This window comes from Miniopterus schreibersii, assembly GCF_964146895.1.
Source record: "Miniopterus schreibersii genome assembly, chromosome: 12".
In the NCBI taxonomy this organism is placed as follows: domain Eukaryota; kingdom Metazoa; phylum Chordata; class Mammalia; order Chiroptera; family Miniopteridae; genus Miniopterus; species Miniopterus schreibersii.
The window spans coordinates 46,051,381-46,078,272 of NC_138112.1; the positions used below are offsets into that span (position 1 = coordinate 46,051,381).

The following is a 26,892-nucleotide window of genomic DNA, read 5'->3' on the forward strand; positions in this document are numbered from 1 at the left end:
CTGCAAATTTGGCAAAGTTTGGCATTTGGAACAAATGTTATAGTTAATTCCATAAAATTACATGTGAGATCATTTTTTAAGATTCTCCCAGAACAACAACAACAACAAATAGACTGGTGATATGAGACATATTATGACACTGTTAAGCAGGGTTGTGTCTTCGCCTTGGTTTGAGAGCTGTACAGAGGAAAGGTCAAGATGAGAAAGGATCTGAAAGGTCTCAAGGAGTCAGATTGAACAAAGCATAGATTTAGGATCCATGCAAATGTCTATGTACTTCCGTGGCGGAACTTGTAGGGAAGCTCTTTCAAGGAGCTTCTAGTTTCCTAAGTAAGGAAGGATCCTCTTGGATGTTACTATTCCTGAGGCCCTGGGCTGGAGCTGGGGTTGGAGGATTCAGAAGAGCAGTGAGGGCTCTCCCACTTAACAGAATAATACACATTGACTGCCTCATCCCAGATCCTGGCAGGTGCCAAGGCCTGGCCACAACAGATCATCCCATCATTAGTGACTCTAGATCAGATACGCTTACCAGACCCTTTGAGAAGATCAGTCTCTCCCTCTGCAGGGAGACATGGCCACCTGTCTCTCAACTTCCCTTGAGTCACTGTAACTGCTCCAAAGAATTAAAGACCTGCGACCTAGCTCAGAGACTATGACTGAAACAATATCCTCATGGATGTAATAGTCACCAAGTTTTCTCAGTTTTTATGGGCAGTCATTATAATTTAAATTTATTTCAAAATGTCATTGTAAACTACCCTTTGTGAGCCTCACTTCCATATATTTAAAAATGCTGGGGTCAGGGAGTCGTGGAGGGTCCTTTCACCCTATAGTACTGATGGATTTAGGTTGGTCCATCACTTACATGATTCTTATTGACCCTATACATTGTGATTAAAGCTTTCTGTCCACCTCAGTCTCAAAGGAAAATACCCTGAATCGATGAATTAGCTTGGTTACCAGCTATTCTTCAGCATGTCCAGAAGGAGCATAATTTTCTCAAAAAGGCAGGCATGCCTTCCATCCTGGTAGAGGAGAAATGATGCAAATGCCTGGAATTGCTCTGTGAGATATCTGACGATGTTATCTTTAACTCTTTCACTCACTAGAAGGCATCATAATGATCCCTTACCTTTGACTAACATAATATATAAAATATTTTCACATCTCTTACCTCACTCAATCAACATGGCAGCCCCACGAGGTGTTATTATGCCCACTTTTCAGATAAAGAAAACAAGCCTATGGTCCTGGATTAAATGACCAGCAAAGTCAGAATGTGAACCTAGGTCACCTGACTTGGATTTCATCACCCTTTCCTTTATAGATATTCAATATACAGATGCACCATGCTCCTGTATCTCATAAAAATTTCTGATTCCTATCGATCCTGTTGTTACCCTATTGACACTAAGCACCTGTTATTGATCTACTTTCTGTGATGCTCAGGGTGATTTTTTAAATGCTTGAAGGGAGAAGATGATAGAGAAATCTAAATCTATGTGTAGAAACATCTCATAAAATACTGGTTTCCCTCTCAAAGAACCACACTCTTAAAAACAGTACACTTCTGCTTCCTAAGTTTCGGGCAAATTAACACAAATTAAATGTCATGCTAACCTGCCCAAGACAGTATATGTCTCATTAAACATTTTACTGAATTTGGATAATTACAATAAAAATAATTTTGCCTTAATCACATAATGAGTGTAGAGTAAAATCTTTTGCTGCAACAGTAACCCATTTTACAGATTTCCCAATTTGGTGGGCTAATCTATAATATGCACTCTAAATACCATACACAAACTAGCAGATAGTGCACTTTATTTTCACAAAGGACATTTTTTTTTCACCAAGAATAGATAGTGTTTTTGCAGTATTTTTAACTCAAAGGATCTAATTTTAGCTCTGTTAAATAAAATCTGAACTGAGCTCCTAGATGTGCTGGGGACCATGCTTAGTTGCTTTCACATGACCTTCTTTAATTGTCACAATAAGCCTGAGAGATAAATATTATTTCCACTCTTTCACAGATGAAGTAACCAGTCCGAGGCCGCACAGATGCCACAGCCAGGCAGTGAGCCCTTCCTGTGTCACGGACGCTCTGCCGGACATCAGGAGCGGGGCGAAAAAGGCAAGCTCACTCCACCAGGAAAGTTCTCGGCAACTTGAATCAGAATCAAGCTCTTTTAAACTGAGTTTCACAAATTTAACAGTATCTGGCCTAAGCTGGTAATGGGACACTGAAAACAAAGCGATGGAGAAATAAAACGCCAGCACAGCTTATTTTCTGGAGTGACACACACATGCCATCCAAAAGCCTGGGTGGTTGAGTGATACCAGACGATGTCACCCACCGATCTATCTGCGCCCTGCTGGCCATCGCCCTCACTCCTTAGGGATGTCAGCTCCTGGCTCACTGTTCCCTCTCCAGCGTTACTCCTGCCTACCTCTTGATGACTCACTGTCCATGTAGATGACAGCCCGACACCCGCTGCCTCAGTTTCTCTACCTCCCCTCCACCGTGACGGCCTGGCCCTCCCCGTGTCGGCCGCCCGCTCTTGTGCAGCAGACCCGCATTCCACTGCAGCCTCTCCCTAATCTCCACGGTGAACGGCGCGCTCTCACCTCCCTCTCCTCTCCAGTTCAACAATTCTCCCAGCCGCCAGGATCCCCACTTTCTTGACCCTTCAATCAGCTGCTCCCCTCCCCTACCCTCCCGCCGCATCCCCACTTACCTCCTTGCCCAGCGTAAATTCTGTACTTCGTCGCCTCTCGCAGGCACTCTCTCCACTCTTCCCTGGCAAAGCTCTAGCTCTGCCCGCCCTGTGACTACCCCGCACAGCGGGACGTGGCTGCAGAAGGCACCCTGTCACGCTCCCTGGTCTCTAAGCTCACGGGCATGAACCTAAATCGGCCTCCGGTGCTCATCATATTGCGCTCCTGCCTTGCCCACTCCTCCTCCTCCGCTAGACGATTATTTCACACCTTCTCAACTTCTCCCCCATCCTCACTCACGGTTGATGACCGAGCTTTCCATTTCCTGGGAAAATTAGAAGTAATCAGAAGAAACTGTTCGCAAGCTCCCACCATCACATTTATCTGCTGCCTCTGTGTTCCTAATTCTCTGCCTGCCTTCCTGAATCGGAATCAATTCCCGATCCAACCCAAGGCCAACCCGTTCGCTCGTGCACTGACTCCGCCTGCCCTTGCTCACCAAGGGCCTCTTTCCAGCAACTGTTTCTCTCATCTGCATTATCAGTTTTCCCTCTTTCCTGGATCATTACTATCAGCATATAAACATGCCATTCTCTCTCCTGCTTTAAAACAAACAAACAAACAAACACACACACACTGTCTTTTGACTCACATCCCTTCCAGCTCCTACTCTACTTCTCTAATCTCCTTTGAAGCAAAATTTCTTCAAAAGATTGCATATATTCACTCTCTCCATTTCTTCTATTCAATTCTTTCTTAAAGCCACTTTAATTACTCTCCACTGAGACAGAGCTTGAAAAGGTCACACCACCAATGATCACATTGTTAAATTCAAAAGTCGCCTTACTTGACCTGTGCCATGAGCAGCATTTGATACAGTGGATCGCTTTCCCGTGTGCTGAAACACTTTGTTCACTTGTCTTCCAGACACTGCTCCCTCCCAGCCTTCTTCCTCCCTCATTAGCTGCTCCGTCTAAGTCCCTTGACGCATCCCCTCATCTCGCTGACCTCTAAGCACTGAGTACCCACGGACTCAGTCCTCGAGCCTATTCTCTATAGAAATTCCTTTCCTTGGTGATCTTGTCCAGTTCTGTAGCTTTAAATAATATCTGTGTGCTCACAACTCTCAAATTTATATCTACAGTAAGCACTACATTCCTCAATTCCAGACTCATATATAAAACTTGTTACGTTATTTTTGTTTTGGATATCAAAATGCCATCTCAACCTAACAGGTTCAAAACCGAACTCCTAGTCATTCACCTGTAAACCTCTCCTCTCATGGCCTTTCTGATCTTTGTTAATGATTACTTCAGCTTTCTGGTTGCTCAGGCCAATCCTTGGTAATTGTATTTCTCTCAAACCCTATATCCAATTAATCAGCAAATCCTATTGACCCACTCTCAGTAATATACCCAGATTCTCTCTCCTTCTTGCCACCTTCACCCCTACAAACCTAGTCCAAGCCACCATTCAGCTCTAATCTGGTTTGTTCTAAGAGCCTGGGCATTTCAAGCCATGGCCCCTTCAGACATACTAAACTCAGTGGATAGAGTGATCTTTTTCAAAGCTGAGTCAGATCACAGTGCTCTTCTGCTTATAACCCTTCAATGCCTTTCCACCTCACTCAAAGGCAAGTTAAATATCTTCACAATGGCTAAAAAGCCCTTTCACAATTTGGCCTCCTATCACCTCTCTGACATTCATGACTCTTCTCACCTACTAATTCTGCCTCATCGCTCTGGCCTCATTATTTCCTGAACAAGCCAATCGCCACCTTTCCTCAAGACCTTGTCAGTCGCTGTTCTCTCTGCCTAAGTCTTCACTCAGACATCTGCAAGGCTTGTTCCCGCACCTCCTCAGGTCTTTGTCCAGGTTTTATCTTCTCAGTGAGGTTTTCTACAGCCATTCTGTCTAAAACTGCACTCCATCCTCTGAAACTCTGCCAGCTCCTTCTTTACCTTGTTCTAAGGCACTTACCACTGTTTGATATTTATTCACTTGTTGACTGACTGACTGACCTCTCCCACTAGAATGAAAGCTTCACGAGGAGGGGAATTTTCACTGATACGGCCCCAGAGTTTAGACAATGCCCAGAACCCAGGAGGCGCTCAATAAAATCTGCTGAATACATGGAATGAATGAGTGAACGAAAGAACAAATTAGTGAATGAGAGGGAGAACAAATGCAAAAGCTGGCTAGCCTATTTTAGAAAAGAAAACCTGAAAAGAGACTAGTTATACGGGAGAGAAGGGGGTGAAGAAGGGACGTGACTATAACCATCTTTAGATGCTTGAGTGATTGTATTTCTAAATAAGGAAAAGACCTGTTCTAGAAGAGAATAAAGGAAAGGGTTAGAATCAACCTACGAAGTAGCAGAAAGGCAGATTAAGGCTCAATTAAGAGAAAAGAACTTTCTAGCATTAGGAGATACTCGACAAAGAAACTAGCTCCCTTGGGAAGTGGAGAGCTCTCTAGCCCCAAAGAGGGTGAGCAAAACTCAGAGAGGATTCCTACAATCCTGGCTGCTTGGACGGTATGGCTTCTGAGACCCCCTTCTAGGTTACCACTGATTCTATGGATGTAAAATCATAGGCTAACTGTCTTCCTATATCATTGTCGTTATAAAAAGAGACTAAAATGTTAAGTGACTGTAATTATAGCTGCAGACGCCTAGCTTTCAAGGGCTTCCAAAATACTGCTCCGCCCTATCTACCTTACTTGTCTTTACTTATCCTGCTGCCAGGGAAATTCCAGCTTCCTTCTTTATTATTGAACATTTCCACATTCCCCCTTCCCGTGTGTCGTGTTCTCCTGCACACTACAATAGAAATCTTTATCTCTACTTTCCACCAGGCGGACCCTACCCAAACCTCAAATCCCCTTCCTTAAGAATGACCTGTGGTTGGCCCTAGTGTAGTAATCTCTCCTCCTCTGAGCTTTACTTGCTCTTTCTACAAAATCAAAATTTGTACTTCATTATATATTATGTGTCGCACTATGCAATGTATTCTCTCTCTGTGTGTGTATAACAAACTATTATTTGCTAATCTATTCATGTATGTGCCTGGCTTCTCTGACTATAGCACTCTCTGAAAGCTCACAGAATTAATGCCTCATGTACTTTATCAATTTAGTACAGTGCTTGGCACAGAGCTGGTTTCAAATAGGCCCTTACCAACTGACTGACTAATCAATTAGCAAAATGGAAAATCCAGCCAGCATGCTCAAGCTTTGTCTATTGGAAATTACTTTCCTAAAAAGCATTTTTCCTTCCTTTACAGATCAATTGCAAAGTCAAAATTCAAACACTGCAGATTTCATAAACAGGAATAGCTGGTAAGTATTGGGCTTTACAAATAATGAATGTGCACATCAAAACCAAAGTTGCAGATGTTTGTAAAAGTATACACATGCGGCTTATATGAGCAGAGATGCCTAAAAACCCTCGCATCCCAGCCCAAGTGAAGAGTATAAGTTGACCCTGACAGAGTCCAAGCTGACCCTGATAGAGAACAGCATAGCTGCATGGTTTCCAAATCACCAGAGTATTTCTGGAGTGTAGTCTAGCTTTGCCAATTGCAAAGGAACTACATATTTATTTTGGCGAAGCTCTCTTGTTTGCTGATCCATCAGACATTTACAGCATCTATAAATGAAGGCAACGAAGTCTGTTTCATCAGGAGATAAGCCTACACGTTACACATCGCTGTAGTTGATAGCTCAGTAAGGAATGGAAATAAGAGCAATCTTTTCACCGTACTTATTAGGGATTCTAATCCTGCTTTCTTTACAGAAGGCTAATACTGAAAATAAGTATGGCTAGTCTATGCTAATCAATTATAAGTATCTTATAGGTTTGATTAGGCCTCTTTAGAATTAAGATCAAAAGGCAAAAGTTCAAATCACTTATAGCATAAGGCAGTAGACTGTAATTCCTTATAATATAAAATATATACCTGGCACATAGCATTATTTTTCTAGAATAATAATGTTTACTCTAATTTGGGGCTTACTACCTGTCAGAGACTGTTCTCAGCACTTTAGATACATTAGGTTATTCAGTTTTCAGAAGAGTCCAGTGTTGTAGGTAAAATTGTCATCTCCATTCCATGTATGAGCAAACTGAGATACAGAGAGTTTAAATAATTTTCCCAAGGGTGAGTGGAGAGTTCAGAGGCATAAAGATTTAAGCTGAATCTGGCTCCAGAACTGATGTTCTTAACCACTATACTATACAACCTCTAAACAATTTGTAGGCTCTAATTGTGAGGTATGTGAAATGGTGAAAAGGACATGTGTTTCACATTCGCCTAAGGCTGGCTTAAATCTCAACTCTGCAATTTACTAGCTGTGTGGCCTTGGATAAATTATTTAACATCTCTGAACATTGTGTTTTCCAACCCCATTGTGAGGATTTTGTAAATCTGTTGTATTTGCAATGGTTTGTATAATTCACTGAGCCAAAAAATAGGCCCAAATTTAATATCTTATAGTATCTGCATAATCCTCTATTATTTCATGGTAAATTATTGAATGAGTTTCAAATAAATGGAAGTACTTTTGGCCATAGTTCTTTGGGAAAAGACAATGTTGTAGCTAATGATATCATTTCAACATTAATAGTACTCTTATCAGAATTATTACAAAATTCTGATACTTAACTTGTCAATTAAGAGGGTTAAATTCAAGGTAAGAGCTAACTTTACTTCATTTCATATTATTGAGAAATTCATTTCTTAACAGCTAAGTAAAAAAAAAAAAAATCTAACTCACTGAACTTCTTTCTAGTTGTATCATCAGTAAAATGCATGATAAATTTTGTTGAGCAAAATTTTATCGGCTTGAAAGTTATGCATGTCTTTTCAAAATCAGCTATAAATATTGATCTTATCCCCATTCCCTCGAGAAGTCAATAGCAATGTTTGAATTTCTTGTTTGTTTTTCCCTCTTGTAACAACTTCACATCTAATGAAGACCAATTTCCAAAGATGAGCCCCAGGGAGTTAATAATCTATCAGATACAACTACCTAAAAGAGAATATAGTTCTTTAAGTGGGAATAATACCTGGCTTTATGTAGCAAGGATGACTAAGCGGGGCAAAAGAAAGTACTCAGCACTGAGGAAAAAGAATGAGACATCCACTGGTCTTTGCTTGCACAGCTATTGTCCCAGCCCCCAGCCTAAAATGATCCTTCCATAAAGAACCTCCTCCAGGGCCCAAACCACGATGCTTACTCTCTACATTTCAAAGCTCCTTTTATGCCACCGGACACCACAGCCAACAATCTTAGTTTCTCTAGCTTCTAGGAGCTCTTCCTCAAATAGCACAGGCATACCCATGCCTGGGCCAAAATAGGGCTCCGAGGCTTATTTTGAGGCAATGTGGTAAGGACAGTTCCTCAGTCATTTGGCACAACAGAGGCAGAGATATGGATTTAAACCTTTGTTCTTTCTCACCTTTCAGCAGCCTTAGGACCTCTAGGAGCCTCCATGACTTTATCTTATTTAGAGGATTATGTGATCTCTATATCTAAAACACCTATACAGTATATACTAGACAATAAATGGTACGTTTTAGTAATTTTTTATTTTACAAGCATTGTTATGTGTTGAGATATTTTGATCCAGAGCTGTTTCAGTGTACCCTTTGGTAAAGAAAGGGAACTAAATGAAGTAGAATTACTGCATCTCAGATTTTCAGATAAGTCGCAGGGAACTTTGACAGCCTCGCAGACTGTGGTGAAAGAGATCCATCAGGTATCACTAGACACACAGGGGAATGATGAAGAGAAGGGTGGGAATCACAAAGGGTCTCAAATTCAAACGTTTGATTCTCTGTTCAAAAGAGATTATACACAGTCTCAGAAATACGCTAACAGGATTAAAAGAAAACATTTATCACAAAGTCTTAAATTTGTGTTTTGTTACCTATGACTATATTTCCTAAAGTGCACTATGAATTGGTATTTTTCATAACTCTTCTAATTAGCAGGTGAACAGATCAATAATACTGCATTGTACTTTTGGTCTTAAGAGCATTATTTTTTAAATGCAAATGTTTATAATACAGGAGGATCTGATAGTCCTATTTTGCATGTCTTCATCTGTTAATAGACTGGGATCCTTGCATCACAAAGTGGCTTAAGCCTCTCTTTACTCAAAAAGGTTCTGCCACAGTGGAAAGAAATTCATTGATTACCTATTGTGATAAAATATATGGTTTTACTGTGATAGTCAATCCATATTTAATAGTAATGATGATAGGAATTCACCTCTATTGATATTGTACTAAGTAAGCACTATATAAAGTACTTTTAAAAGCATTGCCTCATTGAATCAACAATCATATGAGATAGGTACTATTATTTGTTTCATTTCACACATAAAAAACCAGAAGCTTAGAGGAGTTAAATCACTGCCCAAGTAGGTGGCACAGTTAGTACTTGAACCTCACAAACTCTGAAGCCCAGGCTCCTCCCCATAACACTCTGGTGTCTTACGTAGACTCACATCCAGGCTGCTTTCATTGGCTTTTTTGTTGTTTTTACTCCATTTACTATTCCAAATTAATTTTATGCTTTTAAATACACAATTCTGAAAACAGCTTTTTGTTCCATGAGGTTATTTTTCGAGGGTCCTTAAAACTAACGAGCTCTTCACTTCCCCTTTAAGACAACTCCTCTCTTCCTATTTCCCTGGCACAGCACAGCTCCTCAGTTCGGTCCAGTTAACAGTGAAAACGGCTTCCTTTTCACTTACTCTGCTTTTCTCTCTCAAGCTCTTTCCCAAGCGTCTTCCCAATGGGATCCCAGCTGCCTCAGGCCCCCACCCACCCTCCTGTGCTCCTAGGTCTGGGTGTACTGGATCCTACAGGCATCTGCATCCCCACTTATCCTGACTACTGTGGTTACAAGGGGCCTCTTTTGAATGCAGACAGCCAGTCAGCCAAGTCGAAATTTATACCAGAAATCTATTACCTAATTTTTAAACAAAATGACATGAAATCAGACTTGAAGATATCAAAAACATGTCTAGTTTTTGATTTAAGCAAGAAAATCCACATTGTTACTGTTTCCACCACAGAATAATTTACTGCAACAGGAGTTCTGGATCTCATGCCAGAAATGAGGTCCTCTAACCAATGTCAAGGCCAATTATCTTGTGGTGAATCCCACAACAAAAGCAGACTATTGTGATTAGAGTCAGAAGCACCACCCAGAGAAGTTGGAAAGCTTCTGGGGATTTCTTATGTTCAGTTTTTATTTTTTCTCCCTGTGTGTCTGCTGAAATAAACTACCAGAAACTTTGTGTGTGGGCACCAAGCATCTTAGGTTAGTTGGGGGACAATGACAGGGGTGATCAGTTGGGAGTGACCTGCCGCAGGTCTGGGTGTGAGCAGGAGCCATGCTGCAAGGCTGTGAACTGCCTCCCTCCCCTAACAAGCTGCCAGGAGCCAACCTGCGGTTTCTTGATGGGGTGGGAAAGCCCAGGTGGTTGAACTCAGAAGCACTTAGCACTTACCCCACGGTAAAGAACTGCCTCATCTCCTGTCTCCGAGACCTCATCAGTTGCTTATACTCCCCGATCCGGAGCTTTTTGCCATCAACAATGCAGGTGCGCTTCGGCCGGGGTTTGTATTTATAGTTCGGGTACTTCTCTAAGTGGATTTTGCTTAGCCGGGCCTGCTCTTCATAATAAGGTTGCTTCTCTTGGTTGGACATGGATTTCCAGCGAGACCCTGGACATAAAAATAGCCTTAAGTACCCAAGTGGTGAAGGCAACACATTCCTGGCAAATAGAGCGAGGCATACCTTCCCAGGGCTTCATTGACCTGTGCTCTGAGCGGCTCCTATTACTATGTACCACTGAGCCTCACAACTGGTCTTTCAGACTACAGAGCAAAGAATTATTTTGTATGTGATACATTTATTATATTATTTCTCTCAATACTTTAAAGCTGGCGTTACACCAAGTGTAGTGTTTTAAAACGTGTCTTTGCTGCTTAAAGACCACCTCCCACCTCAAAGCCCCACATATCTGCCCATCTCTCTTAAGAGGGTGAAAAAACTAATCTTTCCTAAGCATCCGTTCAGTGTGACAGGATTCTCAGGAAGGGCTTTCTTGGTTCCAGAAATTCAAACATCTCTCTCGCTCCAAGCATCTTTAGTAAAGCTCTCCTTTGAGAAGATGTCAGCAGACAGGACATCCTTCAATATATAAAAAACTACTGTGACACTGACTCCCCTGGCCTAGGGTAACTGAAAAGCCTCGGCTCTATTTAGGAAGTTACAGCGTTGGAGCCGGAAGGTACCGTTGGGATTATATACACCATTTCAAGTACTATAAACGCCCATTCAAAGCTGTACCAATGAAAGTACGAAATTTTTTAATATGGTTTATACAGGAAGGAGGAAAAGTATTCACTCCTCTAATATTGTTTATAAAGAATTATCTAAACACTTGACGAAGAAGAGATGGGTTTTTTTACATGTATCAAATTGCATTTTTGTGTCTCGCTGGCGAATAAAGCGGTAACAGCTGTGCTGACTGGATGGGAGCTATTCTTCAGTGGAGAGTTTTCATACATAAACAAATGGAAAAGTTGTACAAATACTCTCTGTAGCCAGCACTATCCTGGCGGCCGCACCGCCGCATCTCCCCGCTCTCTCCCGAGCGTGCGGGGGCCGCGGAGAAGGCCGGGCAGAGAGGCTCCTCCGTGTCCCGCTGGCGCGACAGCCCAGGGCCCCAGGAACAGAGGATGCTTGGTGCTCCTGTGCTTAACAGTTTGCCTTTTAATGAATACACTTACTATATTCTTAATAATTTTTTCACAGAATGCACACTAATAATATAGATTCCTCACAGCTGCCAAAATGGAAACAGAGAAGTTCTGTGCCCATCTGGGAGCTTACTCACACTGCTACTAAAATGGCAAAAAAAAAAAAAGAAAAGAAAGAAAATTTTCAGTTAGATATAAAACTTTAAGAACAGAGAAATATCAGGTTTCTTTTGAGTGTCCATTAATTAGAAAAATTTAATACATGCATTGGGAGCATTAGTCTTGAAAGGTATTTAAATTAGGAGTAATACCCCTATGCATGTCTTTGAAACTCTAAAAATAAACTTAATTGTAATGACATTTACTATCCATTGCAAAATTCAAACGTCAAAATGGAAAAAAAAAAAAAGAGGGGAAATTTGTATTTTAACATTTCACCACTATTTGATCTCATGTATGTTTTAAATTTTCTCAGAGGTCACTGCCTCAAAATGTCTCTGAATCAAGTTAAATTATTTATACAGTGACAAAATGTGTATTTGTGTGTGTCCAGATCACTGATATTCACTCAGGTTAAATATTTATTGCTTTTGAACAAAACATTTAAAAAATGAAAACCACAGTTTAAGTCTCTAATGCTTTTCGGCTTCTTTACCGGCTCCCTTTGAGATTTTGTCACATCCTGACAGCTTAAATAGAACAGTGCCGTCTGTGTTTTTTCTTTTTAAAGAGGAAACATGTTGACTGTAATGCTGCGTGTTGAATAAAATATGTTCAATATGTTGAGCACAATAATTCCAAACTGTATAATCCGCACTAGGCGAGCTTTACACTAATAGAACAAGGCTTGAGTTTAATCCCGAGGAACGGGAGGATCACTCAGCAATTCACCGCAAAACGGGCCTCTGCCCTGTGGTCTAATGTGCTCAGCTCGCTGCTATGAAATTTGAACCAGTCACATCTTATTAAAGTAAATGTAGTTTTATTTTACAACGTCTAAAGTTATCATTAGAGGCACTGCTCTCCACTCCATGAACTTCACACTATTTGGGCGCTCACCCCCAAGCCCTCGATGAGTTCTTTCAGAAGGACATGTGAACCCAAGAATACTGGAGCAGAAAACTGCAGGCTCTATTGTTCCCCAGGTTTTGCAGCAACTTGGGAATTTAAGAAGACTGAGAAAGAAAGGGCGGTCAAGCTTGTCCCTGTGATTGCTGTGTAGCAGTGACCTCTCAGGGTTGCTTAATTCACAGTATTAACACATCCTATAAATAGTTTTGTCTCTAAAAGAAGTTTTTAGTCAGTCCTGCCCTGGCACCTTGTGGATGTAATAACTCCCAAAGCTAAATGCCACACTCTGGGGCAGGGGACACAGAAGTGGTGACAAAGTCTCCCATAGCAGCTTGCTGGGCTTTATCTAACTTGTGCAAACCACAGTCTCCCTTAGGTTTTGCAGGGTGCCCCCTGCTTTCCACTCTCGGGACACTCATGGGGTAGAAGGTCGGCCTCGGTGGCTGCACTCACCTAAAATTTTGCTAATGTTGGAGTTATGCATGTCAGGGAAGGCCTGAAGGATTTTCCTTCTCTCGTCCTTCGCCCAAACCATGAATGCATTCATTGGTCGCTTGATGTGTGGCTCGCTGCTGGCCCGGCCGCGGGCATCCCTGTAGACTCGTGCTTCAGCCACAGTGGCGCCTCCTGTTGGCCAACAATAATACTGCTGTAGTTTAGCTGCAGAGCCATTCATTGCTTTACTTCCTGTAATGTCAGGGCAGGAAGAACAAGACGGGTGCAGAGCATTATTATCTGGATCATGTAACGCAGACTGCCGCCTGGTTCAGCTGCTTTCCCTAGGCCCCTCACTTACCAAGAGGTAAGTGACCTCTTGGAAGCAGAAGACGGTTTCAAATGACAATTCTACAGGCCCTTCTGACATAGGTCTTGAAGACACATCAGGCAGAATTAATGTTGCATGTTTTTATACACCTCATACATTTTTTAAAAACAATCCATTGCAGGTGATGATGAAGCAATGACTGGCTTTGTTTTATGCTAAAATTTCCTGCTGACATTCCTCTCTTTAAGAGCAGGCCCTCACCTATCATTTTAGCCTCATTTACCAGAAATTACAGCCATTTCCAACTGTCTCTTCCCTCAAATAGAACTCTCTTTCACAATATTGCACCTTGGCCAGTGCTCTTCTCGGTGCCTGAGAGGAAGCCCTTCTCCTACCCCTTCACACGAAATCCCACCCATCCTTCAAGGCCTATTCAAATGTAGCATGTTTCATGAATCAATTAATTCCATAAAAATATTAATTGAGCAATTACTATGAGTTAGGCTTTATGCCAGGTGCTAGGGATACAAAGGTGAATAAAACAGCCCCTGCTTTTAAGTAGCTCACAGTTAGAGGGGAAACAGACCCCAGAAGACAACTGTCTCAGTGTGCATAGTAAGTGCTCGTAATGTTGCAGTAAACAGGGTTCCAAGAGGGCACCAGACAGGACAGTCAGCTAGCGCCTCCCAGGAGAGAGCATGTCTAAGCTGAGTGTGGAGGATGAGTGGAATGAGCATGTGAACAGGGGAGGGTGCCTAAGGCAGGTGGGAAGGCTGCAGGCACAGCCTCTGCAATGATGCTCCCCGGGCTGTGTTCACGTTGTTTCTCTTACGCTATATGCTCCAAACTGATTACTTGGTTATGTGATTATCTCTCTCTCATTTTTCTACTCCATCCCCAGGAATATGAGACCCCGAAAGCTGGTGTTCATGCTATCTATATTCATTCTTGTTTCCCCAGGATTTCCCACATAGTAGATGCTCAATAAATGCATATAATGTAAAAGATTATTTGGTTTTCAACTCATATGTGAAAGTAGTAGGCTAAAAGGCATGTATTTCAAGGGTCCTGATATATTTTCCTGCTGTTTAAGGGTAGTTCTTTAACATCTCCCTACAAAACTACGTCTAAATTCCTGATATTATTTTATAGTTTCTGAAAACATGACTTTAGTAATGTACTAGATTGAAGGCTCCTTGAGGATATTGGTAGGAACTGACTCCTCTTCACTGCCGCATCCGTAGGTCCTAGTAAAGCACTTGGCATGTAGAGTTTCAATTAGTAAAATATGTTAAATTAGTGAATGATTGAATAAATCAACTGAGTGACTGAACATAGCTCCTGCTTGTTTCCATGCACCAGCACGACACACTGATGCATGCTTTACGATGTGGCAACTACGAAATATCTCCCTGTAGACTGAAAACTTCTCTAGTTAAAGGTAATGCTGGATAGACGGCAAGCCAGGGCTTCCACTACATACGGCAGAAAGTCCACTCCCAAAGGCTTAGAAGCAAAACATACATTAAAACCAACATTTCTACTTTTTGGAAAAAGTAAATCCTTTCAGCTCAGTGGAGTGATTACACAGGAACAACAATCTCTGGTCCGTCTACTCTATTTCCAGATGCCCTGATTGTGTAGAAATTCATTTGTGTCAGAGATAGGGATAAATTAGAACATTAAAGTGCACTATTATTTGGCAAATATGGCCATCATTTGTTGCAAACAAAAGACAGGATAAAAAGGCTGAACTGGATGATAGTGTTAATTCTTTTCCAAACATGAAGGAGGGCAGAGGGGCCACTTTCTGAAGACCATGCACAAATAACAAATTTTATAAACAGGCTTTCATTTAGGACAACTAGACAGAATGATCCCTTACATGAAAAGACTCAGATCCCAAGATGCATAACTAATATGCTACCTTTTTGCCACCATACCCACAGTACATTAATTTCATTTAAAATGCACTGACCATACAGGATAAATTGATTTCACTTTATATGGGTTTGACAGCCATGTTTATTGTGCAGTGAAATGTAGTGTAGCTTCCAGCTGACAATATCCATCAACACAGGGCAATATGCTGACTGCTGGGCCAGATGAAGGCATACATTACTCTGGAAATGAAACACTCATTCAGATACGGCAGTGTCTTCTCCTGAGGATCACCGCAGTAATTTATGATGCCCTCAGTGCCATTACTTTACAACTGACATGGATTCAGCAATTTATATACTTGCATGCATACACATAAAAGAAGACAGGCTTGGGGAGAACGCCATATGCAAAAACATTTCAATATTATTCTAAGTTGGCTACTATGCCACAGGTGATTAACGTTGGAGATCTGCTCTTATTGTCATAGCTTCCTCTCCACCTCTAACAAAACCAAATAGCCAGCTGCCATTTACCTATTCATTCAAAAGATGCATTTTCATTGTACATAGGATGTTCTAATCCTACAGGCTAACAGGGGTCATGGCGGATTTTTAGATTCTGGCTTCAGAAGATCTTCTATTCTGTACCAGCTGATTCTACCGGATATGCCATACACATGCGCATCTCCCCCCGTCCGTTCCCCAGCCTGGCATACCCCTCTCACCCTCTCCTGTCCCACAACCTGTACCTTCTTCCCAGGAAGAGGGCTCAGGTCCTCCCTCCTGCCCTCCTTGTCCTTTCTCCCAGAGAGCATACTGTCTCCTGACACCGACATGGGATTAATCACACGGTAGACTCTAGGACTCACAAAGAATGCTCCCGGAAATTAAGGAATTCAAGCATATACAGAGTATAAAAATACAAATTAAGGGAAGAACAACAGAAAATGCTACAGGCCATGCAAACTTCTCTTTTCTCTTGCCTCCTCTTCTCTCTTCCAAGAGGAGTCAACTGAAAAAAGAACGGGGGCATTCTAAGCAAAACTCAGAATGAACCAAGATTTGGAAAGAAGAAGAGACTTATCCAGGGAGACTGAGGTCTGAAACCATTTTTAAACTGGATATGATATCTGATCAGGGTCTGAATTTTAAGAAAGTAGGAGGAGGCTACAAAATCAAAATAGTTAGAAAGTGTCCTTTAATTTCCCCAAACTTTGCTTTATGAAACAAAATGGTTTGGAAATAAATGTTGTAACAGTAGAAGTACATCTGCCTGGGCATGGGTGTTAAATTCAGAATTAAAAAATGGAGATTGTGTGTTAGGAAAGCCCTTTCAAATGGATAGGGAAAATTCTATAAAAAACTATAAAATTGTTTTCAAAAGTCTGAATATTAGTCTGAATATTTGAAGCCTAAAATCCACTTTGTGTTCTAAATTAACTTTAAAATCTACATATCAAGTGTGACTTCATACTGCTTCATTCATTTTTGAAAATAGCATCAAGTTGAAAAGAAAAAGCTACTTTATCCTAAAATAGCCAGTGCTCTGTGTCAGAATCCAGAATTGTCCTAGGGAATGTCTCACAGTTCTATGAGGCGGCTTCTTTTACTTTAAACAGCAGAGGAATCATTTGTGAGTTCACTCTTCATGATATGTCTTCTCATGAAAAGCAGTTGGAAGAAGCCTAGGACCACAGCTATGTACCTGAAGACTACTGCTTTCCAGCTGCCCCACGTCTTTGACTATCAGCAAAAGCATTCCTAAATGACAGTTACTGGAGGGCAGGAGGTCAACACTAGGCACCCTGGTCCCCTGGACTCCAATAATTCCCATTCTCTGCAGCTTCGCCGAGGGGGCTTGGCTGGCTTAATTCATCCTTCACCTCCCATATCACAGTTTGTGTAAAGGCAAACTTTCAGTTAGATAAAGAAAGATAGTGTATGGAGATGAAACAGAAATTGCAAAGGCAAAGGCTTCCTTAGGAATTTGTGATTTAAATGATTTAAAGAGGAGACAGAAAGTTGAGTTTTTCCAGGTGGGTTGGAAAGAGGGCCAGTTTACCCATCATGGCCTGTGGCAATGGTCCTAAACTAATCCTGAAGAGGCCTCCTTCCTGGGTAAATTCCAAGAGTTATGTGAGTGAATGAGTGTTTGGTGTGTGTTTTGTATACACAAAGTTCTCACTAAGGAGGAACTCTGGCTAATTCTATAAAGTGCCTGGTAATCATTTATCTATTCAGCAAACACTCCTGACATATTTTAGGTGTACCCAGCATTGTGATCGGGTAGACAAAGAATAATAACACACGTGCCTTGTTTTTAAGGTATTTGGCCCAGTGACAGAAACAGACACATAAAGAGAAAATTATAAAACAGTGTAAGTACTAACAAAGGTGATTTAAAAATACTATAACAGTAGAGAAGTGAAGCTATTAATGTTATTGGGATGGACAGAGACACATATCAGGAAGGCTTCAGGGAGGAAGTGGTGCTTGAAAGCATCTTGAAGGAAGAGTGAGGCGTTACCAGCAGGCGTGAGCGTGAACATTCCAGGCTGGAGAATCAGGATGAAGGAAGGCACAGAGTTATAGCAAAAGCAAAGCAGGCGTTAGGGAATAGAAAGAAGCTGCTCTGGCTTGGACTTAGAGAAAAAAAAAATAGGAGAATTCTAAGAGATGAAATTAGAGAAGTAAGCAGGGACCAGATTGCTAAATACCTTTGAATGCCAGGCCAAGAATTCTTTAAGGTAATTAAGCAGGGTAGTGACACGAACAAATATGTCCTAGAAGAGGTCGAAATGGAAACTTAGAGAGAGATTACCATTGAATAGTCTTAATGATTACTAGTGAATCGATAATAAATATTAGAGAAAAATAAGGTGAATAAATACCTCCTCATAAGCCCACTGAAACACATTTTGTCAGACAGAATGTGATCTATGCAAAATATTGGCACAAAAGACTCTCTTCTGGGATCTAGTTTGGGTAATGGCAGAATAGCTTATATCAGACTAACCCTCGAGAAGATAGTAATTACAGACTCTGGGGAAAAATATGAAAAAGAAACCATTTGACGTCGCCGGAGATTTACCAAAATTAAGAGGAAACTGGAGAGGATTCAATCCTAGAAAGAAAGGAATTTCAACAAGTGAGATCCCTGTTTTCACAGCTTTTCCATGAAGACACTCCCAGCCTGCCTAGAATCTTCACAGGATCTTCTGACACATTAATCCAATTAAGCCTGACTTTCTTTTTTCATTCTGGCTATTCCACAAGTTCAATGGGATCAGCAAGTAACTTAACTGCCTTCTAGCACAGAAATTAATGTTCTTAATAAAAGAAGATAATAAAAACCATAGTTTCTACAATTCATAATCCACAATGTACAATACATAACAAAAATTATTAGTTGTTCAAACAACCTGGAAAATGTGACCCAGAAACAAACAAAAAAGGGCAACAGAAAGAGAAGCTGAGATGACTCAGTTAGTGTAATGAGTAGGCAAGGACTTTAAAGTAACCATTAAAAATATGTTCAAGGACTTAAAGGAAAAAATTGTCATAATAAATGTATAGAAGGGGGAGAACTCAGCATAGAAATAAAAGAAAAAACGGAAATTCTAAAACTGAAAAGTATATTTGAGATGAAAATTCACTGAATAGCCTTTACAGAAGTTTGGAGAACAGGTAAAGTGTCAATGAACTTCAAAAGAAATTATGAATAGCCTCAAAAACATTAAGGAAAAAAAGCTGAAAAAGTAAACAGAGACTCAACAATACGTAGAACAATACCGAATGTCCTAAAATACGTATAACTAGAATTCCAGAAAAAGAGAAGAGAAAGGATCACAACTGAAAATATTTGAAGAAACACTGGCTAAAAATTACCTGAATTGGATGAGAAACATCAATTTACAGGTATAAGACATTCAGATAAGCAGGCCATACAGATGATAAAGAAAACTAAACCTGGACAGCACTCAAACTGCTGAAAACCAAAGACAAAGGGAAAATTCCAGAGAAAGAGGTCACGTTACATATAAAGTAACAATAATACAATAGCTGATTAGAAACAATGAAAACTAGAAGACTATAGAACATCTTGACAATGCTGAAAGAAAAAAAAAATACTTCAGTTCAGAACTTCATCCAGTGAACATATTTCAACAATGAATGTGAAATATATTTTCAAATAAATAAAAGCTAAGAGAATCATTACCTGCAGACCCATGCCAAAATAGATATTCAAGGAAATTATTCAAGATGAAGAGAAATAACATCTGATAGAAACTTGGATATACAAAAATAGAGGAAGAGCATAAAAATGATAAATATGTGACTAAATTTAAAAAGCTTTTTATTCTCTGGATTTCATTAATTACTGTTTATTTAATGTTTTTAAAGAACAAGGAACTATTTAATACAAAACAATATGGTATTGTAGGATTTATAATATAAGAAGAGGTAAAATATGTAAGAACAATAGCACATTTGCACAAGGAACAAGGGTAGTAAATGGACTTAAATAGTTAAGAGCTGCTTTAATTTATGAGAAATTATAAAATTTTAACTGTCAAGATACTCAGTCAAGGATGTATAGTGAATCACCAGAAAATACAACTAAAAAAAGTACAAAGAGGTATAGCTAAAATGCCAATAAAGTAATTCAAATGGAAAACAAACCAAAAAAAAAAAAGAAAAAAGAAAAAAGATTTGAAAGGAGACAGTAAAAAGATCCATGGTTGCCATGGTTGGGGGTGAGAGGGATGACTAGGCAGAGCACAAAGGAATTTTAGGGCAGTGAAAATACTCTGCATGATATAATAATGGATAATATTGATATATATTTTCCCAAACCCATGGAATGTATAATACCAAGAGTGAATCCTAATGTAAACTATGAACTTTTGGTGATTATGATGTGTTAAGGTAGGTTCATCAGTTGAAACAAATGTACCATTCTGGTGGAGGATGTTGATGATAGGAGAAGCTATACACTTGTACACTTGTAGGGGCAGGGAATATATGTCAACCTTGAACTGCTCTAAAAAATACAGTCTTTAATAATAACAACAACAACAATAATAAAACAATTCAATTAAGCCAAAAGAAGGAAAGGGAAAACAGAAGGCTAAAAACTGAGGGAAGAAATAGAAAACAAATAGCAAATGGTAAGCTCATCAAATCCAACAGTTACATTAAATATAAATGAATTAAATAATTCAAATCAGAGACCTTCAGAATGGATAAAGAGTATAAATAAATGAAATAGAAAACAGATACAATAAAGACAATTTACAAATTCAAGGGTTAGTAATTTGGAAAGATCAATAAAGTTGATAACTCCCTAGTAAGACTGTTCAACAGATAAAGAGAGAAACCAAAAATACCAATATTTGGATTGAAAAAGAGGATTTCACTATAGATACTACTCACATTAAAAGGGTAATGAGGGAGTGTTATGAATGCCTTAATACCAATAAACTTGACAACTTAGACAAAATGAACAAATTCCTTGAAAACTACAAACTACTAAAATTCACTCAAGAATAAACAGAAAACCTGAATACGCTTATAGCTAATAAAGAAATTAGATTTATAACCAATGATGTTCCCACAAAGAAAATTCCAGCCCCAAACTGTTTTAGTGGTAAATTCTTTCAAACACTTAAGGAAATATTAATAATAATCTTAAACTAAGAAAGTAGAGGAAGAAAGAATACTTCTAAATGCATTTATAAGACAACATCATACCAGGCAAGGATTTGAACATAAATGCAAAAATTCTTAATAAAATATTAGCTAATTAAAGATAGCAGTATGCAAAATGGGTAATAAATCAAAAACAGGTAGAATATAGCTCAAGAACAGAAGTGAATTTAGCGATATTGCTGTATACAATAAAAAATACAGAAATCAATTGTATTTCTATATACTCAGAAATACATTTAACCAAAAAAAAGTACAAGACCTATGTGCTGAAAACAATACAACATTTGTGAGTTAAATTAAAGAAGAGCTATGAAAATAGAAAAATTACACCATAAGATCTGAAGACTAAATATTAAGATACCAATTCTTTCCATTTTTTATAGTCAACCCAATACCAATAAAAATTCTCAAAAGACTTCTTTTAGAAATTAACAAGCTGATTTTAAAATTTATATAAAAAATAAAGTAGTAAGAATAGCCAAAACAAAGTTAAAGTTCAGGGATTCAACCTACCTTATTTCAAGACTTAGAGTAAATAACATACTCCATGACATTTTAAAAATGAGAGTAATAAGGACAGTGTAGTATGGGTAAAACATAAACAAATATATCAGTGAAATGAAATTGAGAGTCCCGAATTAAACCCTCACGTATATTGTCAACTTTTGGTAAAGAACTAGGGTATTAAAGTGGAAAGTGGTAGACTTTTCAGCAAACGGTTAAAAAAAGGGGATAAATACATGGAAAAAGTAAACCTTGACCTTTTACCACATACTACACTCAACAATTAATTTGAGATGAATCATAACAAAACCAAAAGCAACAATTGTCACACTCCTCAAAGAATACATAGGAGAATATTTTGGTGACCTTGGAATAGCAAAGATTTTTAGATGTGGCATATAAAGCACTAAGTATATCAGAAAATTGACACATTGAATTTTATCAAAATTAAGACTCTATCATCAAAAGTCATTGTTTAGGAAACAAATGTCAAAGCACAGATTGGGAAAATATATTTATAATGCTTATATCTAAGAAGATCTTGTATAAAGAATATATAAAGAGCTTCACAAAAACAAAAAAGTAAACAATCTAATTTAAAAATGGGTAAAAGACTTGAACACTTTACAAAAGAAGACATAATTATGACCAATGAGCGCATGAGATGGAAATCCATATCATTAGTAATCAGGAAAATGCAACTTTAAACAACAGTGACATACCATTTCCCACCCACTAAAATGGTTCACTACATTACATATTGGCAGGTATACAGAGCAACCGGAACTCTAATATATTGGTGGTAGAAGTGTAAACTGGCATAACCATTTTGGAAAACAGTTTGGCAGTTTATTACAAAGAAAAATACACCCAGCAATACACCTTAGGTACTTACCCAAAACAAGTGAAAACTTTTTTTCAGAAATAGATTTATATAAGAACATCATAGCTCTTTTATTCATAATAACCAAAGATGAAAAATAACTGGAGACTAAACAAATTGTGGTATATCCATATAATGGGATACTATTCAAAACAAAATTATTTTAACTCTTAGTTTTTAAAAAACAATAGATTAAAAGTGGAAATAAAATAGAAAACCAAAACAAACAAACAAACAAAAGTGATCGTTTTGGAAAGATTCTTTTCTCTGTGGACCTGAGTGTATGGCATATTTGGGTCATTGTGAACTCAAAAAGATGATCTCTTTTTTCAAAAAGAATTATTAAAAAGGGCAACAAAGCTTATTAATGAAAAGAGACATTGATATATACCATTGAGTTGCTTGACAATTACAGTATTTTAGACTACTTCAGTCTATGAATAGTTGATTTTCTCCTGTGGGATTCTGGAAAGAGTTAGATACATTTGATAGGCCCTTATTTTGGTTAATAAATAATAAGAAATAGTGAGTGTATCAGAAACAAAAATGTAGATGATGAAGGAATTTGGGGAAGGGGCATGAACAGCTAGGAAAGAAGGGCATTAATATTACACAGGTCAGGTTGTTCCACCATGTTTATCCTACCAAATCGATCTTAATACTGTAGTGGTCTAATTCACTATGTTGCAGACATGGCCAACAGCTATCTGCCTAGGATTAGGGAAGTTCTGCAAACTCTGCATTCCCACTTCCTGCCAGAACGTGAACTTATTTTCATTATAAGAAGGCTGCTTGGAATTCAAACTTGATTTCTTCCTGTAAAAAAACCAAACCAAAACAAAACAACCAATTTGGCTATCCTAGTGATTTACTTGACAGAAAAATATATTTCATGTTTGAGCAAGAGCCTTAATCATTAGGGAAATGATGTGTTCATCTTCTGAGAAGAAGGGGCACCGTGGGGGGGAGCATGGTTTGTTCCCTATGTCTTTCATGAAAGATTAGCCGGATAGGTTAGCAAAGAATGATACTCTGACTGGTGTCATGATTTAAAGAAGACAATTGTAAAATGTGGATGGCGTAGTTCTGAGCTAGAGGTTGGTGAAAGAATAGAAACCAGTGGTGCAGAAACAAAAGTTGAATACCTATGGTACTTTAATTAAGGTGCTAATTCTTCATTTGTCCAATGTAAGGGAAAGCCATAGGCAAAGTTTCACTTTCCTGTTTTTATCTTAAGGTTCTTTAATTCCACTAAAAACAAATATCTTACTTACATCAATTACTGAACTTATCAATACCAAGAAATACACTGAATAAACTAGAGAGATAGGTAGGTAGACAGACAGATGAGGAAGGGAGGAAGGGAAGGGAAGGGAAGGGAAGGGAAGGGAAGGGGAAGGGGAAGGGGAAGGGGAAGGGGAAGGGGAAGGGGAAGGGGAAGGGGAAGGGGAAGGGGAAGGGGAAGGGGAAGGGGAAGGGGAAGGGGAAGGGGAAGGGGAAGGGGAAGGGGAAGGGGAAGGGGAAGGGGAAGGGGAAGGGGAAGGGGAAGGGGAAGGGGAAGGGGAAGGGGAAGGGGAAGGGGAAGGGGAAGGGGAAGGGGAAGGGGAAGGGGAAGGGGAAGGGGAAGGGGAAGGGGAAGGGGAAGGGGAAGGGAAGGGAAGGGAAGGGAAGGGAAGGGAAGGGAAGGGAAGAAGGAAGGAAGGAAAGAAAGGAAGAAAAGGAAGAAAAGGAAAGGGGGGGGAAGGAAACACATATCCATTGGGTACTTTGGAAACAGACATGTCACTAATCAGAGTACCAAAGTAATTCTTTAAAGAGCAATTTACCTTTCTGACTACACTAGACCAGAGGTCCGTTTACAGGATAGAATCACTTGGTGAGCTGAGTAATTCTGTCTTACATGCCATTGAGTCGGCTTTGGCTCCTGGCAACCCTTATGAATGAGTGATGTCCACAATGTCCTGTCCTCAACAGCCCTGCTCAGCTCCTGTGGACTCATGCCTAGGGCTTCTTTTATGGAGTTAATCCCTCTCATATTTTGTCTTCTTCTTTTCCTACTGCCTTCTATTTTCATTTCTATTTTTATTGTCTTTTCCAAAGAACCCTGCCTTCTCACGATGTGCCAAAAATAGTACAGCTTCAGTGTTGTCCTTTTTTACATACAATAATATTTACAAAGTGCTTTCAGTAAATACATTATTTTCTTAATCCCCTTTATAATCCTTTGAAATGGGTAGGAGAGTAGATCTATTTGTCCCATTTTATAAATGAAGAAACCAAGGCTCAGAGAGTTAAGTTACCTTCCCCTGAAATAACCAGTTGCTAATACACTACTCCAAAGCAGCAGAGCCAGATCTGGAACCTCGGTCTAACTTTGGGCCTGGTGCATTTCTCCTACCCAAAGCTACCCCACCCCATTCAGTGGTCTGAAATAAACGTGAGTTTCAAAGCCCACTATTCTCTGGCTGGCACATTACTGTCCCCCTGCAAGGATGCCATTTCCCTGCACTGCTAAGCATAGGAGAGGAGCCCCTTACCAGTTATGAAGTTCATGCCGTGATCTAATTGGCCACTGAAATACTGCCCCACCTAAGATGTGAGCGCGTGCAAAGAAAGCACCATGGATTGAAATTATAGCAGGGACTAAAATGATGCTAGCTTAATGCATTCCTTGGTTGCAGGATTATAGCAAGTGTTACTGTGAATAGGCTTCTATTTTTTCCTATTGGAAACTTCATTCTCTTAAAAGATCAACAAGAAGAACCAAAAGGGAATTCCCTAAGGTCAGCTCTAAAGGAAACATAAACCTCTAATTCAATAACTCTGCTACTGCTCTGAAAAAGGGGCTTTATTATTGCAACATCCATATGGAGCCAATTGGACATTAATGACTAATCAATCCCTCCCCTTTCTATTCTACTTAAAGTGTCACAAGCCATGTTTAGATTAGCCCATTTCCTGCTTAGGATTGCTCAAGATGTCTTTTGTTCTTTCAGGGCCAGCCTGATGGAGGCAGCTTAAACAAACACACGACCAGAGTGGCGCAGGAGTTATAAAGTGCCATATGTGAATGAACAAAGGGGCTATACTAAAGCCTTTTGTGGTATTTGTTAATGTTTTTCATCTGAGCTTAAAAAGGCTTAATGACTTTGTGGTGAGCTGATGCATGTGGCTCGTGGCTTTGCAAAATGAAGAAAATTCTAACCAGTGATGTACCAAGTCTGTGTTTTCAAGAGTCTCTTGCTTTCAGTTTTGGTGCCCGTGTTTACCCTTTTTTTAAAATTCTCAAGTTATATTTGCTTTACACAGATAGCTAACAGGGCCCCTTATCTTGTTTCAACTATAGGATCCAAGGGCAACTGGGATAACTTATGTGGTTCTTTATTTTAATGACCTGAAAGTAACGGAGAATATAAAATATTCCACTTACTATCTATCTGTTATTTGTATGCACAGGAGGAAGGCTTACGAGCTGTTGAACCAGGCAAAAAGACAGCATTTATGTTTGAACCAGAGACCACTGTGGATGAAATAAGACAATAATAGGTCTGGCTTCCGAAGTTTACTGAGAACCAGGCTCAGATTCAAGTCGATTCCCTTGGAGAACACAGAGGCTGGTGAAAAGCTGGTAGACTAAATAATTCATGTTGTTCAGCAGCTTCGGCTTCATCCAACTCAATACACTACCAGAGACTCTATATGAAATTAAGAAGCACAAGCCAAGATGAAGCAGACCTCAGCATTAGTTAACAAAGATACCACTAAAGCCATCCTCTTGTTTCCATGCTTATCTCATCGATTGCCTTGGCCTCACTGTCTCTGCTGGGCTGACTAGCCTTCTAGCTGATATTCCTACTTCCAGCTCTGAGTCCTCAGTCCCCACTTAAATACCTCTTTCTAATTTCAGCCGGAGTGAGCCATCACAAGTGTAATTCTGACCAAACCGCTCCTGTATTTAAAAGTCTTCAATGGTTCCCTATGCCCGAAAGATAAGGTCCAAACTCCATAGTATGGTACACAAAGCTCTCCATGACCTGCTCTCGACCTATGTCTCCAGTTCCATCTCTGGCTACTCGCAATTTTTTTGCTTTATAATACTGAACTACTTCTAGTTCTGTATATAACATATTTTTCCTTATTAAGAATCTGCGCTTTCCCTTTTCCTGGAATTTCCTGTCCACCTTGCAATCACTCATTCACAGACTCATGACAAGAATCATCTCTAGGCCGTCTTACCTAGTTTGTCAGGTTGAGCTAAATATATCAGGAACCCACAGCACCCTGTGACTACCTATACCTTAACATTTACTACATTTTATCCAAATTACCAATTGAATATGCCTACATTCGTCACTAGACAGGGCATCCCAAAAGGGCAGGGACCGCATTGTGTCTTAATCATAACTGCTTCCCGGGATCTGCTACACAAGCCGGCAGAAGGTAAGTATTCAAATGTCACAGTAGAGAGCAATGGACATCTTTGACAGTAAAAGTTTTAGAGGGAGACTTGGATGTGTACCTGTTATATTAGAACCTGGGAGTATCTGAAATCAGATTTTGTATAAATCC

General features: G+C 39.6%; 1 protein-coding gene across 35 annotated transcripts in view; it reads right to left on the reverse strand.

The window, feature by feature from the left end:
• The window catches only part of SOX6 (SRY-box transcription factor 6), a 512,419-nt gene that overhangs the window by 3,134 nt on the left and 482,393 nt on the right, over positions 1 to 26,892 (reverse strand). For all 35 annotated transcript variants that reach the window (XM_081154523.1, XM_081154504.1, XM_081154513.1 and 32 more), the window contains 2 exons: positions 13,029 to 13,262; positions 10,247 to 10,463 (listed from right to left, as the gene is read on the reverse strand). In XM_081154523.1, the coding sequence (XP_081010649.1) occupies positions 10,247 to 10,463; positions 13,029 to 13,262 (451 nt within the window). The remainder of the gene's footprint in view (positions 1 to 10,246; positions 10,464 to 13,028; positions 13,263 to 26,892) is intronic.